This window comes from Ochotona princeps, chromosome 26 (genome assembly GCF_030435755.1).
Source record: "Ochotona princeps isolate mOchPri1 chromosome 26, mOchPri1.hap1, whole genome shotgun sequence".
In the NCBI taxonomy this organism is placed as follows: domain Eukaryota; kingdom Metazoa; phylum Chordata; class Mammalia; order Lagomorpha; family Ochotonidae; genus Ochotona; species Ochotona princeps.
The window spans coordinates 16,485,183-16,502,453 of record NC_080857.1 but is presented as its reverse complement, the minus strand read 5'-3'; the positions used below and the strand labels follow the sequence as shown (position 1 = coordinate 16,502,453).

General features: G+C 48.2%; 1 protein-coding gene across 1 annotated transcript in view; it reads right to left on the bottom strand.

The window, feature by feature from the left end:
- The window catches only part of SPTLC2 (serine palmitoyltransferase long chain base subunit 2), a 73,309-nt gene extending 64,400 nt beyond the window's left edge, over window positions 1–8,909 (bottom strand). Inside the window, exon 1 of the mRNA XM_058655436.1 lies at window positions 8,592–8,909. Coding sequence (XP_058511419.1) covers window positions 8,592–8,726 — 135 coding nt within the window. The 5' untranslated portion in view covers window positions 8,727–8,909. The remainder of the gene's footprint in view (window positions 1–8,591) is intronic.
- Between the last annotated feature and the right edge of the window lie 8,362 nt (window positions 8,910–17,271).

Sequence of the window (17,271 nt, the reverse complement as noted above, 5' to 3'; positions counted from 1 at the left end):
CATGGTAGGAACAACTGCCATCTGTGATGCCAGCATCCCACACAAACACCACTTCGGCTCTGTAGCTCCACTTGCCACCCAGCTCCCTGCTAACAAGCCTGGGGAAGCAGTAGAGAGCCCAAGTCTCAGACCCTTGCACTTGCCTAGGAGACAGGGAAGAAGCTCCTGGCTCCTGGCGTCAGACCAGCCCAGCCTCAGCCACTGTGGCCATTTGGGGACTGAGCCAGAAGACAGACAGACAAACAGACAGAGTTCTGTGTGCGTGCCCTTCCCTTTCTCTCTGTAATGTTGCCCTTCAAGTAAGCAAATCTTAAAAAAAAAAGGGGGGGTCCCTATTTACAAAAAAAAAAAAAAAGCATTTCTGGAAATACACATTCAAAGCATGGCGCAGCTTGCTGGATCAGCACAGAGCTTCAAACCATTCTCTCTAGTATGTGTGGCATGCAGTAGGAAGAGACAAGGATGTTCCAGTAAAATTCCAAGAACAGATCAGACACACTGTAACTGTTCTGGCTTTGTGCCTTGCTTTGTTTTGAAAGGCAGAGTTATAGAAAGAGAAGAGACACAGAGAGAGAAAGATCTCGGTCTCTCCATCTGATTCATTGCCCAAATGGTCGCAATGGGCCAGAGCTGGAATGATCTGAAGCCAGGAGCCTGAAGTTTCTTCCCAGTCTCCCACATGCGTGCTGGGACACAAGAACTTGAGCCATCATCTGCTGCCTCCCCAGGCCATAAGCAGGAAGCTGAATCAAAACCAGAGCAGGGCTCGGCAGTGTGGCCTAGTGGCTAAGGTCCTCGCCTTGATCCCATATGGCTGCTGGTTCTAATCCCGGCAGCTCCACTTCCTCTCTATCTCTCCTCCTCTCAGTATATCTGACTTTGTAATAAAAATAAAATAAATCTTTAAAAAAAAAAAAAAAAAAATCCCGGCGGCGTGGCCTAGCAGCTAAAGTCCTCGCCTTGAACGCCCCGGGATCCCATATGGGCGCCGGTTCTAATCCCGGCAGCTCCACTTCCCATCCAGCTCCCTGCTTGTGGCCTGGGAAAGCAGTTGAGGACGGCCCAATGCATTGGGACACTGCACCCGCGTGGGAGACCCGGAAGAGGTTCCTGGTTCCCGGCATCGGATCGGCACGCATCGGCCCGTTGCGGCTCACTTGGGGAGTGAAACATCGGACGGAAGATCTTCCTCTCTGTCTCTCCTCCTCTCTATATATCTGGCTGTAATAAAATGAATAAAATCTTTAAAAAAAGAAAAAAAAAAAAAAAACCAGAGCAGTCAGGATACGAACTGGCGCTCATATGATGTGGAAGCTTAGCCTACTACACCACAGTGGCAGGCCCCAGAAACCAACTTTTAAGAAAGGAATTCTATTATCATCCCTAATATTTAATTTAAATCCCCAAAAACTCATAGTAAATTCTGGACCCTAGCCAGAGGAACAGCTTTGGAACAGCTAGATAAAATTGAATTAACCCAAGGTTACTAATCATTGACACAGAGTCAGATACTTAGGTTATCTGGACTTCAATCTTTTGATTTGTGAAACAGAGAGGCTATTTACCTTGCAATGCTCCTGTGAAGATTAGATAAAGCTGAGAGAGATCCTGTACTCAAAAATGTTACCTGTTACCATTATAATCTTTGCTGTCTTGTTGCCCAAACATGTTGCCTACCTCTCCTTAAAGAAATAGCCTATTTCCCTGGGCTTTTCTCACCCCGCTTTCTCCTGACCCTCACTGTCTTGTTTAGCAGCACACACGTGTGTCTGCGTGTGTGTGTACACGTGCTCAAGAGTATGTCCTTCCAGCAGCCTGTGTGTGTGTGTGTGTGTGTGTGTGTGTGCACACGTGCTCAAGAGTATGTCCTTCCAGCAGCCTGTGTGTGTGTGTGTGTGTGTACACACGGGCTCATGAGTATCTCCTTCCAGCAGCCTGATGCCGCTCCAGCATCCACACCACGGGCACTCCTTCCAGCTGAGTACCGTCGTCCTTCTACCTACCAACACCCATCCCTCTCAGTTCCTTTACCTAAACAGCTCCTGCACTGCTGGGATACACCTGCCCCAATGCAAAGAGTAAAACTAAAATCTCTGCTCAGTAACCTACCAATTAGGCAACGAGACTCACTTAGAACAACTCAAGGGATTTATTTCACAGGTGAATACTTTTTCTAATCTTTCCAGACCACAAGAACTGATTACTTTCCCCAGTCTCCTTACGTGCTCCCTGACAAAGTTCCAGTCTCCATACATGGCCATCTGCACTATCTTCAGAGTCACAAAGCAACAGACTGATTTACAACCATCCGCGAGAAAAATCAGCTCCCAACACAGCACTGTCCTAGTGTTTCAGATCCCATCATAAATGTGTATTATTTCTACATTCAGGGAGGGAGTCAGCACTGCAGTACAGCCAACTAAGCCGCCGTCTGCAACACCAGCACCCCTAGAGGTACTGCTTTGAGTCTCAGCTGCTGTATTTCCAACCCAGTTCAAGTTATTTTGTATCTGGGAAACCAGCAGAAGATGGCCTAAGTGCCTGTCCCTGCCATCCATATGGAAGACCCGGATGAAGTGCTAGCAACCTGGCTTTGGCGTGGCTTGGCCCTGGCCATTACAGCTGAGGACTGAACCAGCAAATGGGAAGATTCCTGTGTCTCTCTCTCTCTGTGTCCCAAATGTTGGCCCTAAAACAAATATATACATACAAGGAAATAGAGCTATAGAGCTGCCTCGCGCTTCATCACGGGCCTTAAACACAGTTAAACACAATAAACATAAGATAAATTTTCTGAGATTAAATGGGTCAAGAGCAAAGGGCTTACTTTCTTAATCAGTCACGAACTGCGAATTTTATTACAGAAGCCCTCTGAGAACTATTCAGAAAGCTACTGACTTTTGCAGCCACAAGCCCTGTATTTAATCAGTAAGGCACACCCACTCAGAATGCAAACAGTGCTCTACCCATCCCTTTCAATTGCCTATTCTACGGATAAACACTGCTTCTTTCTTTCAAAAATGCAATCTAATTGAATTAGCCAGTTAACACTGGTCCCAGTGCACTAGCGTCTTAGGATACCTTGGGCCACCTGAAAATTAAGTCTGCCTTCACTGCACACCGAAGTTCTAAAAAAAACACTATCATGTCTAATTGTAGAATTCTTACTAAAGGGAATTCCTGAGAATATCAAAGGACCCTGGAATCTTTCAGAGCCAGTTACTAAAAATTAAAATGTTCTTGCTCTTGGTGTAAAAGCATTTGAAATGAAATTCCTGTCCCAAAAGCTATGAACACTTACTACATTATTTCTGCAAGCCCTGAGATCTTGAAGATGTTTCACTGGCTCTGCACAACTTGCCAGTTACTCTTCCTGTTCCTGCCTCTCCTTTTGGTCAACTACTAACATGTGAAATCACCAGGTACTGATTCCTCTCAGGCAAAGAAAAGCCAGCAGCTATTTTGTAAAACACCCTTCATTCGGGGCCCGGCGGCGTGGTCTAGCGGCTAAAGTCCTCGCCTTGAAAGCCCCGGGATCCCATATGGGCGCCGGTTCTAATCCCGGCAGCTCCACTTCCCATCCAGCTCCCTGCTTGTGGCCTGGGAAAGCAGTTGAGGACGGCCCAATGCTTTGGGACACTGCGCCCGCGTGGGAGACCCGGAAGAGGTTCCAGGTTCCCGGCATCGGATCGGCGCGCATCGGCCCGTTGCGGCTCACTTGGGGAGTGAATCATCGGACGGAAGATCTTCCTCTCTGTCTCTCCTCTGTGTATATCTGGCTGTAATAAAATGAATAAATCTTTAAAAAAAAAAAACAACAACAAAAAAAAAAACACCCTTCATTCGTTATTTGCCTCCATTAAGCGTTTGCAGCACACTGAACACTTCGTGTCTACTTTCCTGTCTTACTCTTTAACACAACTTGTACACTAATTTCTCTTTGAAAATCTTATTTATTCTAATAATTTTAAGATTCCCTTTGAGCCAGTCATAGAATAGTAGGTTAGCATCCACTGAGATCCCATATAGGCACTGGTTCAAGTCCCTGTTGTTCCACTTTTGCTTCTGGGAGAGCAGCAGAGGATGACCCAAAGCTCCTACATCTGAGTGGCACACCCGGAAGAAGCTCTGGGTCCTGACTTCGCCTGGCTCACTCCTGGATGCTTTAGTTATTTACAGAGTAAACCAGTGGATGATGAAGATTTCTGTCTCTCTTCTCTCCCTCTTGAACTCTTTCAAACAAATAAATAAACATATTTTCAAAAATATATCTCTTTAACAACATCATTAATATCAAACTTTAAGAACAAACAAGCAGGGCCAGGTGCAATAGGCTAGTGGCTAAAGTCCTCGCCTTGCACACACCAAGATCCCATATAGACACCAGCTCTAATTCCAGCAGCCCCGCTTCCCATCCAGCTCTCTGCTTGTGGCCTGGGAAAGCAGTCAAGGACGGCCCAAAGCCTTGGGACCCTGCATTCACGTGGGAGATTTAGAAGAGGCTTCAGGCTCCTGGCTTTGGACCGGTACAGCTCTAGCCGTTGCGGCCACCTGGGGGTGAATCAGCAGACGGAAGATCTTCCTCTCCGTCTCTCCTCCTCTCTGTATATCTGACTTTCCAATTAAAAAAAAAAAAAATCTTTAAAAGAAAGAAAGGAAGGAAGGAAGGAATAAAGAACGAACGAACGAATGAACAAGCAGAGGCCAGAATGGTGGCTCAACAGGCTAATTCTCCCCTTCACAGCACCGGCATCCATACAGGGGCTCCACTTCCCATCCAGCTCCTTGCTTGTGGTCTGGTAAGCAGCAGAGAATGGCTAAGTGCTTGGGCCCCTCCACTCACATGGGAAAACCAAAGGTAGCTCCTGGCTTGGAATTGGCTCAGCTCCAGCCATTGCAGTCACTTGGGGAGTGAACCAGCAGACTGAAGATCCTCTCTCTGCTTCTGTCTCTCTGTAAATCTGACTTTCAAATTAAAAAAAAAAAAAAAAAAAAAAAAAAAAAACTTTCTTTAAAGACAAACGGGGTCCAACGCAATGGCTCAATTGTCTAATCTTCCCCATTCAGGTATCAGGGTACTATATGGTGCCGGTTTGTGTCCCAGCTGCTCCACTTCCCATCCAGCTCCCTGCTAGTGACCTGGGAAAGCAGCTGAGAACGGCCCAAAGCCTTGGGACCCTGGACCCGCATGAGACCCAGAAGAAGCTCTTGGCTTCTAGCTTCAGATTAGATCAGCTCCAGCCGTTACAGCCACTTGAGGAGCAAACCTGTGATTGAAAGACCTTTCTTTCCTCCTCTCCTCTCTCCTCTCTCCTCTCTCTCTGTTAATCTGCCTTTCCAATAAGCATTTAACAAAATAAAAATAAAAACATATGAACAAACTTACATTTCAAGTGCAACCAAAATGTGGCATTATTTCATCAAATGTTATAAAGAATACTAGTTAAGCTCACTACCTAATGCAACTGTGCTGCCTGTGTCCTGCAAATGCTCTGGAGGCCATTAGCAAAGGGACAGCCCTCTGTCAAGACTGGTTCTCATAAAGTCCTACAAAAAGACAAAGGGGCTGACTTACAGGAATCCTTGAAGGTTCCTTCTAATTTGACTTCTGTCGAGGTTTCCCTAAGGCTAATTGCCACCTTCACCTCAAATATAAAGCCTCATCCTCCTCCCACTCACAAATGGCAGAGGGAAAAATTCCTGCCTTATTGTTCAGCTGCTGCTCTGGTGAGAACTGTGTCTACCACCACCATTAAACAGCCACGTCCAACTGTTTCCTAATTCCTTCCTCCCACAACACCTACTTAATCCAGCTGTAAAGCCAAGTCCAAGTTACTCTCTCTGCACACATTCCTTTAGACTTGGTCAGGAGTGTGAGGAGCCCCTACAACTTCCTGAAGTCTCCCTCCTTTAAGAGACTGCCCTCCGGATACGCAAGGAACTGAATCCACATCTCAGACATGTGACACTCAATACAGTAAAGGCCTAACATGTTATGCTATTCTGTGAGCCTAGCGTCTTGCACGTATTTTGAAGCCAAAGTGGGCAACATCTCACCCAGACTGAAAGAAAAAACAGGTCCAGGCTGTAGCACTGGCATATCACTTCAAACAAAACAATTTCAAAAATATTTTCAAAGGACTATCATGGTGGATCAATGGGCTAATCCTCCAATTGCAAGCTCCAGCATCCCTTATAAGCACTGACTGGGTCCCTGCTGCTCTGCTTTGGATCTCTGCTTAAGGCCTGGGAAAGCAGCAGAGGTTGGCTCAAGTCCCTGGGACCCTGCACCCACATGCGAGTCTGGGAAGTACCTCCTGGCTTTGGATTGGCTCAGCTCCAGCTGTTGTGGCCACATGGGATGTAAGCCAGTGGATGGAACATCTTTCTATCTCTCCTCTGTAAATCAACGTTTCCAAACAATACACAAATAGATCTTTAATATATATCTATACACATTTTTTCCCAAGATACTCTACTGCTTCCATGAAGTTACTTACATGTCTTATGCTGAAGAACAATATTCACAGCTGACCTTCCCTTGGGGCAGACCTGAAGTCTGTTTGAGAAGCTGTGCCACAGAGAGCACTTTTGGAGGGTGCGCTGCCACCTGCACCACTGTGCCAACTGCCACTGATGGGCTTTGAGGGAGCATCTTCACTAACATGTTCCATTAGACCAGCCAGATGTGACCAGCACAGACTTTTAAACTGCATGGCAGCCTTTTGCTGTCTTCATGTTACTGGCTGGCCACCCCACCAGCACCCCACCAGCAGCCACTCAGCTGGGAAGCGAGTACGGCAGGGAGGAGCTTGGGTTACTAGATCAGACCACACTTCGAGGGACTGCAGAAGCACACACACAGACCTCTTCTAAGCGCCAATACTCTCCTCCTGGCTTCCTCCTTCCTGTGAAAACCACATCTCACTTCACCTCCACTGCCAGAGAATTTAATAATCCCAACAATGGCATCTCCCTGCAACATTCTGTACCATTTAGACCTCCAGGAATACAAATTCTTCCACTACTTTTGATGAGGTGCTCACCCACTTACATTTTAAAAAGTGAAAGGGCACCATGCTACGGCATAGCAAACTAAGCTTCTCTCTGCTTTGCTAGCAACCCCATTTGAGTGCTGGTTCAACTCCCAACTGCTCCTCTTCCCATCCAGCTCCCTGCTTGTAGCTTGAGAAAGCAACAGAGGAAGGCCCAAAGCCTTGGGACCCTGCAAGTGAAAACGAACCTTCCAAACCCTGCGGGTAGCACTTTGCCTGAACACCTCACATCAAGCAGCGGTCAAGGCTCTTTCATCTCTTACCCCCAACTCTCACGGCTCATTACCTCCACACAACCTGGGGAGAACCACTGTATTTTCCCCTTTCAAACAGGCCTGCCTCTCAAACCTACTGATCTGGGGAGGAGGCCCCCAGGCACCGACGGTAAAACCCCATCATCCATGCACACTTGCAAGTCACACTCCTGCTGCCGACGAGGGGAACAAAGTACTTGAAAAGAAATCGTGGTCTTCATGCCAGAAGTCCGATGTTTCACTCCCCAAGTGAGCGGCAACGGGCCGATGCGCGCCGATCCGAAGCCGGGAACCTGGAACCTCTTCCGGGTCTCCCACACGGGTGCAGGGTCCCAATGCATTGGGCCGTCCTCGACTGCTTTCCCAGGCCACAAGCAGGGCGCTGGATGGGAAGTGGAGCTGCCGGGATTAGAACCGGCGCCCATATGGGATCCTGGTGCGTTCAAAGCGAGGACTTTAGCCACTAGGCTACGCCGCCGGGCCCCCATGCTCGCATCTTAACCGGCTCACCCCGGCAGCAGATGACCTGTCAGCCCAGGGCACTGGAAGGCGGACACCTAATTCAGATCTTTTCAGAGCATTTTAGGGCAGCCCGGCCTTGCGGGATGACTCAGCCCTGGTTAATTAGTATAGGGCGACTCATCCAGGGTTACCATCGGGTAGAACCAGCTCCCTAGCGTGCCAACTCTCCAGCTCCTAGCTCTCACCGCCGACCACCGCACTCAACCTGGAGCCTGGGCTGGGCGGGAGCTAACGCCGCTGGGGGAAGGGGCCGGGGCCAATGGCTTCGCCTGTGGAAGGGACCAAGAAAGCGGCTGCGGAGAGACCCCGAGTCTCGTCTACACCTGGCCCCCATCTCCGAACTTTCTTTGCCTCCCCAAGTCCCCAGACCGCGGCTGCATGACTCTCCAAGAAGCAGCAACCGCCTCGAGGGTGTGAGGACCGGAACCTGGAAGTGGGGTGTTGGGGAGGAGGGACAGGAGCTGAGAAACGAACCCCAAGGGCGTCCGTGGAGCGACCAGCGCCTCTCAGGGGGGACGACCCGCACAGGTGGCCGGAGCTGTCAGAGGAAGGGACCGGGGGCTCCGGGCACAGCCCCAGCCTCGGGAGGGACGGGAGAGCCCCCCACGCCGCCGCCCTCGGAGCCTCCCGCCTGCCCCCTCAGGAGGCCGAGGCAGCGACCGGACATCGCCGCCAGCGCTCCTGAGCCGCGCCCGGCCGCCCCTAGCCCTCGGGTGCCCCCGGCCCAGCGGCCCCGGCCGCACGGTTCCATCCATCGTACCTGGCCCGAGGCGGCAGCGGCGGCGGAGACAGCGGCGCTGCTCCTCACGTACCCGTTCCGCACTTCACCGTTCGCCACGCAGCCGTTCGCCCGCACCGGGCGGCGGCAACAGCAGCCTCCCGGCCCCGGCCGCATCGTCCCAGCAGCACCAGGCGCAAGGCAGGATCTGTGGGAGGCGGCGGCGGCGGCTCCAAGTCCCGCTCCGCACCCCACCCACCTCCCCGAAACCGGAAATGGCTGCAGCCCCGCCGCCAATTCCCGGCCGGGCCGTCACGCGGGGGCGGGGCCGACTCTCCAGAGGACCCTGGCGGGGAGAGACGGGGCGGGGACGAGCTGAGGACGGACGCGGGCCTGCGGGGACGCTGACCAATCTGTTGGGGCAGGAGGCGGACCCCATGTTGCGGCCTGGCCAATCACAGGCAAGAACAGAGCAGCTCGCGTGGGTAAGAGGAGGACTTGGCTTCTTAATGGTTCAAGCGGGAAGGGTGGGCTGAGTCCAGCAAGAACTGGCCAATTAGACTGGAAGCAAAGACTAGAGGCTGGGCCTGAATCTCCAGAGCGGGTTTCCCAGTTCTCCCGGACTGGGGGCGCCCTTTCTGCCCTTGCCTATTGGGAGGTTCCTTGCTTTGAATTCCAGAGCAAGGTAGGTAGCTCGTTATTTAATTAGCGAATTCCTCTGTGGATATCTATAGGCTAGCCCTTTTGACAATCTCACCGTCTTTAGTTTGCAGATACACCTTCTCTTGCCCTTCACGTTTGTCCCCGCCAGGGTTTTCCGTGCAGTTTCCTTTAGAGTTTTCCTTGAAAGTCAGGAAACCCGATCTAATTCCAATGCTGCCAGTAACTGGTCATTAAAACCCGGTCTTTAACCACTTTAAGAGCCAAATTCTTTACAAGGGCATCTTGCCTCATACACCCCATTGCAGGAACTATATTGCTAAAGCATGATGCACCTGCCATGTTACTTCAAGCATAATAAATATTGTGTTCTCACCTTTTTAGTCCTATTGTTTCTGGAGTGTTTAGAAAAGAAGCATTAGGCACTACAGCAAGAAATGTTCGGTTATCCCCTGAGAATTCAGTTTAAAGGGCTGGTGCTGGATCACTTGCATCCGATATTGGAGCGCCTAGCTAAAGTCCTGGCTCCCCCACTTTTCTGTCCAGCTTCCTGCTAATGCACACCCTTAGGAAGGCAGGTCATGACTTAAGTACTTGGGTTCCTGCCACAGGTGACCCAGACAGAATTCTAGGTTCCTGGCTTCTGCCTGGCCTATCCCTGGCTGTTGCAGGTACTTTGGGAGTGAACCAGCAGAGGGGAAATTTCCTTCTGTTTCTGTCTCTCTAGCTCTCAAATAAAATGAAAACAAAGTAAAGATAAAAAGAAGATTTAAAAGGAAGTGCAGTCATAGTCTGAACCAGGTCTGCATCCTGACTGGGCCCACTGACTGACTGAGTGAACTCCCTCTATCTTCATCTATTTATGAGAATGCTAATAGTTGTCCTGAGGGTTTCGTGAATTAGCATATGTCATGAATATTCAATAGGACATGGCAATTAGCAATTACAAAGTGTTGGCTATTATTCATGGATGACTGCATCCATGGATGCCTCTGCCCTTTCCTCCAAACCTGTAGGAACATTGGTGGTGGGGGGGGTGTTACAGATATCAGTTTTTGCAGAATTTAGAAGCTGAATATCCTGTTTGGGTCATCAAACTCAATGTGGACCTAAGGCTGCATAGGTGAGGCTGAAAGAAAAAGGCTTATGGTGCTTTATTCTAATGAGAGACAAGAAACACACATACAGAGAAAACAACAAGAAAAGGCCGTCCAAAGGCGCCAGAGATTCCTTGGGGGTGGTAGAGGGCAGGGCAGGTTAACTCACCGTGTGGGTAGTCTTCAGGGCAAGAATCTGGTAGGACACAGGCCAAGGGATTTCAATGACACCCAGACACAGAGCAAAGGTGATGAATGAACCTGGAGAGGCTTTGGGCAGAAGATGCACAATGAGCTGGCTCTTGAGAGATGAGAGGCCCTGGAGAGCTGGACATGAGGAGGAAGAAAGGGGTGCTCTGGAGGGAGCGATCCTTTCAGAGCCCAGTACAGCAGGTCTCAAGAAGCAAAGCCAGAACTGGAGGTGAAAAACAGTGACTGAATCTGGCCAGGTTAGAGGAGCCCTGTTAGCCCATCACTGCTTCCCCAGGGCAGGATACCTGGTTCTGCCTTGTTCTGCTGCTTACTCATGATGTATGGTCTTGGATGAGTCATGCAAACTTAGACCTAGTTTCCTAACTCGTCTTGCGAAGCTAATTCCTTCTAGGGCTTTTGTGAGTATCAATGATTTCATGCAGGAATGATGACCTGACTGCTTTGTGCCTCATTGGCAATTCACAAAACACCGAGGCTTCAGTAGGTCATGAGGAGCACCCCAGTTTCCATGGAGACAGAGAGGCTTCCCTTCCAGGTGCCTGGGTAGCTTCTTCATCATCATCATCTTGCACAGTTCATATGCACAGCTTGGTGCTATGGAATGCAACTCTTTCTTCAAGATTACTCAAACTCTTGCTGGGGTGGATGGTGGGAGGAGGGGTGCGGAATGTGTACCTGTTTACTCCAGACTCTTGTCATGCACCAAAACAAGAATTCTAAGTGCTGGCATAAATAAAGTGCACAACAGTATAGTTTATTTAAAAATGGAGAAAGTAAACACACACACATACACATATACACGTGAGCCTGGGTCACCCCAAAAGGAGATTTGCCTACTGGGGGAAGAGGCGGGGGAAGGAGACACAAACATCTTCTCTGGTCGAATGATGCAGCAGAAGAGAAATCACCCATCCTCACCTGTGGTTGGTCTCCTTTCTGAGCTTGGGACAGTGCCTTTCCAGGCATGAAGCCTCTTGGGAATTATCTGGCACCTCCACAAGTTCCACACAGAGCTCAGTATCCATATTTTCATGGTGTCTTCCTTCCAGGTCCCCGATGAAGTAGGTGCATCCCAGGATAGCGAGCATTCTGATCGACAAGGAGGAGGATGGAATCATACATTGTGATGGCTTGTGACTTCAGTTCACCAGACCTGTCTTGCTGCCTGCCTAGCCCATTTCAAAACCTCTCCAACTGTAAAGGCTCCCTTGATCTCCAACCTCCCTGCAAAATGTCTTCCTTTCTCCACCGTCTACTTTATACATATCTGGGTAAGCACATGTCATATTGTTTGTGAATTGTCTGTTTTTTAAAAAATTGGGGGCAGGAGAGTGACCAGCACAATAACTCAGTGACTGATTCTCCACCTCCAAGTGCCAGGAACCCATATGGGAGCCAGTTTGTGTCCCAGCTGCTCCACTTTCCTTTTACCTCCCTGCTTGTGGCCTAGGAAAGCAGCAGAAGATGGCCCAAAGCCTTGGGACCATGTGCCTGTGTGGGAGTCCTGCAAGAAGCTCCTGGCTCCTGCTCAGCTCCAACCATTGTGGCCACTTGGGGAGTGAACCAGCGGATGGAAGATCTTTCTTTCTGTCTCTCCTTCTCTCTGTAAATCTGATGTTCCAAAAAAAAAAAAAAAAAATCTTAAAAAAAGAGAAATCGTACTTACCAGAATTACAGACCCTTTCCCAGCACTTAGAAACCTTAGGCAAAGCTACTTTCGATCTCTGTACATGCAATTTCTTCATCTGTAATATGGGACATTCCTCATAGATTTGTTGGGAGAATTAAATATGAAAAATGCTTAGTACCAGGCCTCATTACATCATATTTAATGAGTGTTGGCAATTATTAGCTGAAGAAATGAATTATTCCTTAAATGAATAAATGACTGGTTGGATACAACTCAATAGAGAGCAAGCTTTTTGAGTTGAGGAGATGACCTAATTTATCCCTGGGTTTTTATCACCTAACATGCTCCTGACATATCAGAAGTGCTCAGTAAATGATAAATGAGTAAAAATCTAGCCCTATTTCCAAGGAATCTTCTATTACGTGTAAATTATGGTTGCTTTGGTTGTAGCTATCATAAGCCAATATTAGAGACAAGAAAGGTATATTTATTGGAATTCTGCTAAAGACAGAGATAGGTAGGACTTGGGACATCTCAGATGTCAGCAACAAAACATTAGAGCCCTTCCTCCGACACAAACCACTCTGCTGCTTACCTCTTAGTGACCTACACCTGTGCCTAGGTCAGCCGTCTCCTGTCTGAGACCAGAGAATCTGATTGACCCAGCTCTGGAGGAGAGAACTAGACTGAACACAAGGTGAAGCTGTAGGAGGTGAAGTATCAGCTGCAGAAAGGGCAGAAGCAGCCTCCCCGTGTCCTACTAGGAGCTGAGGGAACCTGGGACTGAAAAAGACAGAGGAGTCCAGTTTAGAATGAACACTAAAGGAAGAGGTGTCCAGTGTGGCGTTTTTCAAAGGGCCATGCAGCGAGTTCTGCCTAAGAAAAGAGAGAAAAGCTCCCACAGCTGTAATCTGCTCCACGCAAGCTCCCTAGAGAGCTATTTGGTCTGGCCTTTCCAAAGTTTTCATGCCCCATTTGCTCATTTACTTATTTGGTCAATCATTCAACAACAAATATTTTTTGCTGGGTATCACATGAGGTGCCATAAATGCACTGATTGGCAGAAAGCATCATGGTCTCTGCCATCATGGAGTTTTAGTCTTTTTTTTTTCCATGATAATTACATGTTGATTAGGGTAGAGAGGATCAAGGGTTAGGGATAAATGGGTGAAATCTTCATTTCTAAATTTGCTATTTATTTTTCTTGTTTCTGGGGAAAGGAGAGAGATAAAGGGGGAAGCCATACCTGGCTTGCAAAATGTACCAGTACCCAGGGACGGAGAACCACCAACCAGTATCCACCCAGGGTCTCAGGGTGTGCACGTTCTGAGGGTTGTATAGTTCTGAAATGCTGTCGATTTCACCAATCCTAGGATGATGCAGCCCTCGGAGTTTTAGTCTTGGTGTATAGGACATAAGTCTGCTCTTTTACCATCTCCAATCAAATATCATTGGTTGAAAGAGACTCCTTCTTTTCCCTTTGGTTTTCTGACTCTGCTTTTGCTTGAAGGTCTTTTACATTTTAAGTAATGTTTTTGAAACATCATTTGCATCCACAAATCAGGGAGGGGCAAGGGACAATAGTTTAGAACTACCACTTTTTTTTTTTTAATCAGGAGGCATTGCTATTTTAAGGAATGGTTGCATTCAAATACAAAGCCTTATGAGCAAGAATGGAACCTGATGACATGCCCTCCATGAGGTGCCAGTGACCCTTGAATGGAGCGATTTGGATCTGTGTCTAACAAGGCACTTGCAATAGGAGCTCAGAGATGAGACAGATAACCCTGCTTCGGGAATCAGTAGCAAGAGCCTGTGTCTCAATGCCAGGCCCCGGCCTTGGGTTTCCTCTGCTCCAGGAGAGGATGTGGGTGCTTCCTCCTCAACCACCACACCCGACACTGCCACCCTGGACTTCCTGTGGTGACCACACACAGCTGGGTGTTGCAATCATCTGGGGCTCTGCTTCAGGAAGTGGACTTTTGTTTCTGGCTCCAGGAAGAGGAGAAGGGGTGGTGCAGATAATGATGGCGATAATGGTGGTGATGTTCATTAGGACTCTGAGTTACAAGTTTTGCAACTGACCTCAAACTTGGATGAACCGACTTCTGAGTGAAGACTTACTGGCTTATGTAAGCAGAAAGGTTGGGGTACTGCCCGGAACCAAGTGTTCAACAGGGTGCTCAGGAATCTGCTTCCTTATTGGCTTAGCACCCCTGAGTTGGCTTTAGTCCCAGAAGGGCTGTCAGCATGTGATGGCAAAGATGGCTTATGGCAGGCATGCTTAAGTTCCACCAGTCTTAAAGCCTCAGCTGACACTGTACTTCTCTGTAGTCCCACCGACATTATTAGGGAGACTCCCATTGGCCCAGTGGGGATCACGGGAACTCTGGCAGATGTTAATTGACTGGCTGGGCCTGAGTCCTAGGAAACACTTCCCCAGTTCTGAGTCCTAGCTTCTGAGAATGAGAGACCAATGGTGACTTAATTGGAAGATCCACGTGTTATCAGCAGAAGAAAAAAAAAAAGATCTAAACAGTAGATGTCCACTGGTCCACTCTCCTGACCATTTTGGATATTGTAACAATAAGAAGCAGGAAATAAGAATGCCTAGAAGAGCCTCAACATTTTTACCAAGATATTACCAGGAACACTGGTTTTACATTGCCCAGCCCCCCAAATCTGACCTTCAAAATGTGCCTCATTTCAAACTCTCGTTATGGTAACTGTGTGTTCACTCAACTGCTTAAAAAGTGACTGCTATTATCATTTTTTTTTTTTGAAAGGCAGATTTACGGAGTGAGGAGAGATAGAAGGATCGTCCATCTGCTGGTTCACGCCCCTGATGGCTGCAATGGCCAGAGCTGAGCAAATCCGCTGGGTCTCCCATGGGGGAGCAAGGAGCCAAGGTCTTTGGCCATCCTCTGCTGCTTTCCCAGACCACAAACAGGGAAGTATAGTGAAACTGGAGCAGCAGGACTAGCACTGATGCCCATATGGCATGCCAGATTTTGAAGGCAGAGGATTAGCCTGTTGAGCCACTGCACTTGGACTGGCAAAATGTTTTCCTAAAATAAATAGGAAATGTGGGCCTGGTGTGGTAGCCTAGTGGCTAAAGTCCTATCCTTGTGTGCACCAAGATCCTGTATGGGCACCAGTTCGTATCCTGGCTGCTCCACTTCCCATCCAGCTCTCTGCTTGTAGCCTAGGACAGCAGTAGAGGATGGTCCAAAGCCTTGGGACCCTGCACCTGCATGGGAGACCTGGAAGAAGTTCCTGGCTCCTGGCTTCAGATCTGCTCAGCTCTGGCCATTGTAGCCACTTGGGGAGTGAACCAGCAGACAGAAGATTTTTCTCTCTGTATCTCCTTTTGTCTGTATATCTGCCTTTACAATAAAAAAAAAAAGTCTTTTTACAAAAAAAGGTAATATTAGTAATGGAATCTTAATAAGCTGGTCCATGTTAAATTAATAACATGGAAATACTCTAAAAAAGCATTAAAATGTTGTTTTAGCCCATTCAAAAAATAAAATAAAAACAGGTAATGTATGCTTTTTTATTTTAAAAAAATGTGTTTATTTTTGTTTGAAAGGAAGATTTACAGAAAGGAGATACAGAGAGAGAGAGCTGCCATCCGCTGGTTCACTCCCCAAGGGCAGCAACAACGGGAGCTGAGTCAGTCTGAAGACAGGAGCCAGGCGTTTCGTTCAGGTTTCCCACGTGGGGTGCAGGGGCCCAAACACTATATGCATTGATGCTCTTTTCCAGGTCATAGCAGGGGGTTTGACTGGAACTAAAGTAGCTTATATGTGATCCGGTGTCTATATGGGATGCCAGCACCATAACAGAGAATTAGCTTGCTATGCCACCAGGCCAGCCATGCACATAAAGATGTATTTACATACTTGAAAGAGTTTCAAAGAGAGAGGGAGGGACAAAGTGATTTTTTCCATCCTCTGATTCACTCCCCAGATGGCTGCAACAGCCAAGCCTGAGCCAAGCTGAAGGCAGGAGCCAAAAGCTCCTTCTGGGTCTCCCTCATGAGTGTAGGAGCACAAACCCTTGGCTATCCTCCACTGCCTTTGCGTGCACATTAGAAGAGAGCTGGACGGGAGGTAGAATGACCAGGACTTGAATGAATGTCCAAACATGAGGCCTGCATTGCAGACGGCAGCTTAACCTATTCTATCACAGTGCTGGCCTGATGTGAGCTGTCTTGAAATGATTAGCTCTGCGGCAAGCATCTGGTGCAGCCAAGAAGACACTGCTTGTAACTTTCACATCCTAACTAGAAGTTCTGGGTTTCAGTCCCCGCTGATTCCCAACACCAGCTTCCTGCTGCTGAGTGCCCAGGGAGGCAGCAGCTGATGGTTGACAGGTGTGGGTCTCTGCCTCCCACCTGGAAGAGCCAGACCGAGGTCATGGCTCCTGGCTTTGATCTGGCCCAGTTTTGGCTGTTGCAGACATTTGAGAAATGAACCAACAGATGGCAAATAGCTATCTGTCCCTATCTCAGTATGGTTCTGTCTCCTTTCAAGCAAATCTTCAGTAGACACAAAAATACAATAAAATAGGTTTATGCAAGAGGCATGTAAGCTGTGAGAGGATGTTTCCTGTGGAGTTTCTGAGAAAGAGGGATTTATCTTTATTTACAAAACTTCCCTGTGTTGCAGAAAAACCCTAATTTACCTAGTTTTTAAAGATTTATTTTATTTTATTTTTGTTGGAAAGTCAGATATACAGAGAGGAAAATCTTCTGTCCAATGATTCACTCCCCAAGTGGCAGCAAAGGCTGGAGCTGAGCAGATCTGAAGCCAGAAGCCAGGGGCTTCTTCCAGGTCTCCCATGTGGATGCAGGGTCCCACAGCTTTGGGCCATCCTATACTGCTTTCTCAGGCCACAGGCAGGGAGCTGGATGAGAAGTGGAGCCATCGGGATACAAACCAGTGCCCATATAGAATCCCAGTGCATGCAGATGAGGACTTTAGCTACTATGCTACTACGCCAGGCCCATAGTTTTCCTAATTTTGTGTTCCAGTATTTTTTTTAAAGATTTATTTATTTTCATTACAAAGTCAGATACACAGAAAGGAGGAGAGACAGAGAGGAAGATCTTCCGTCT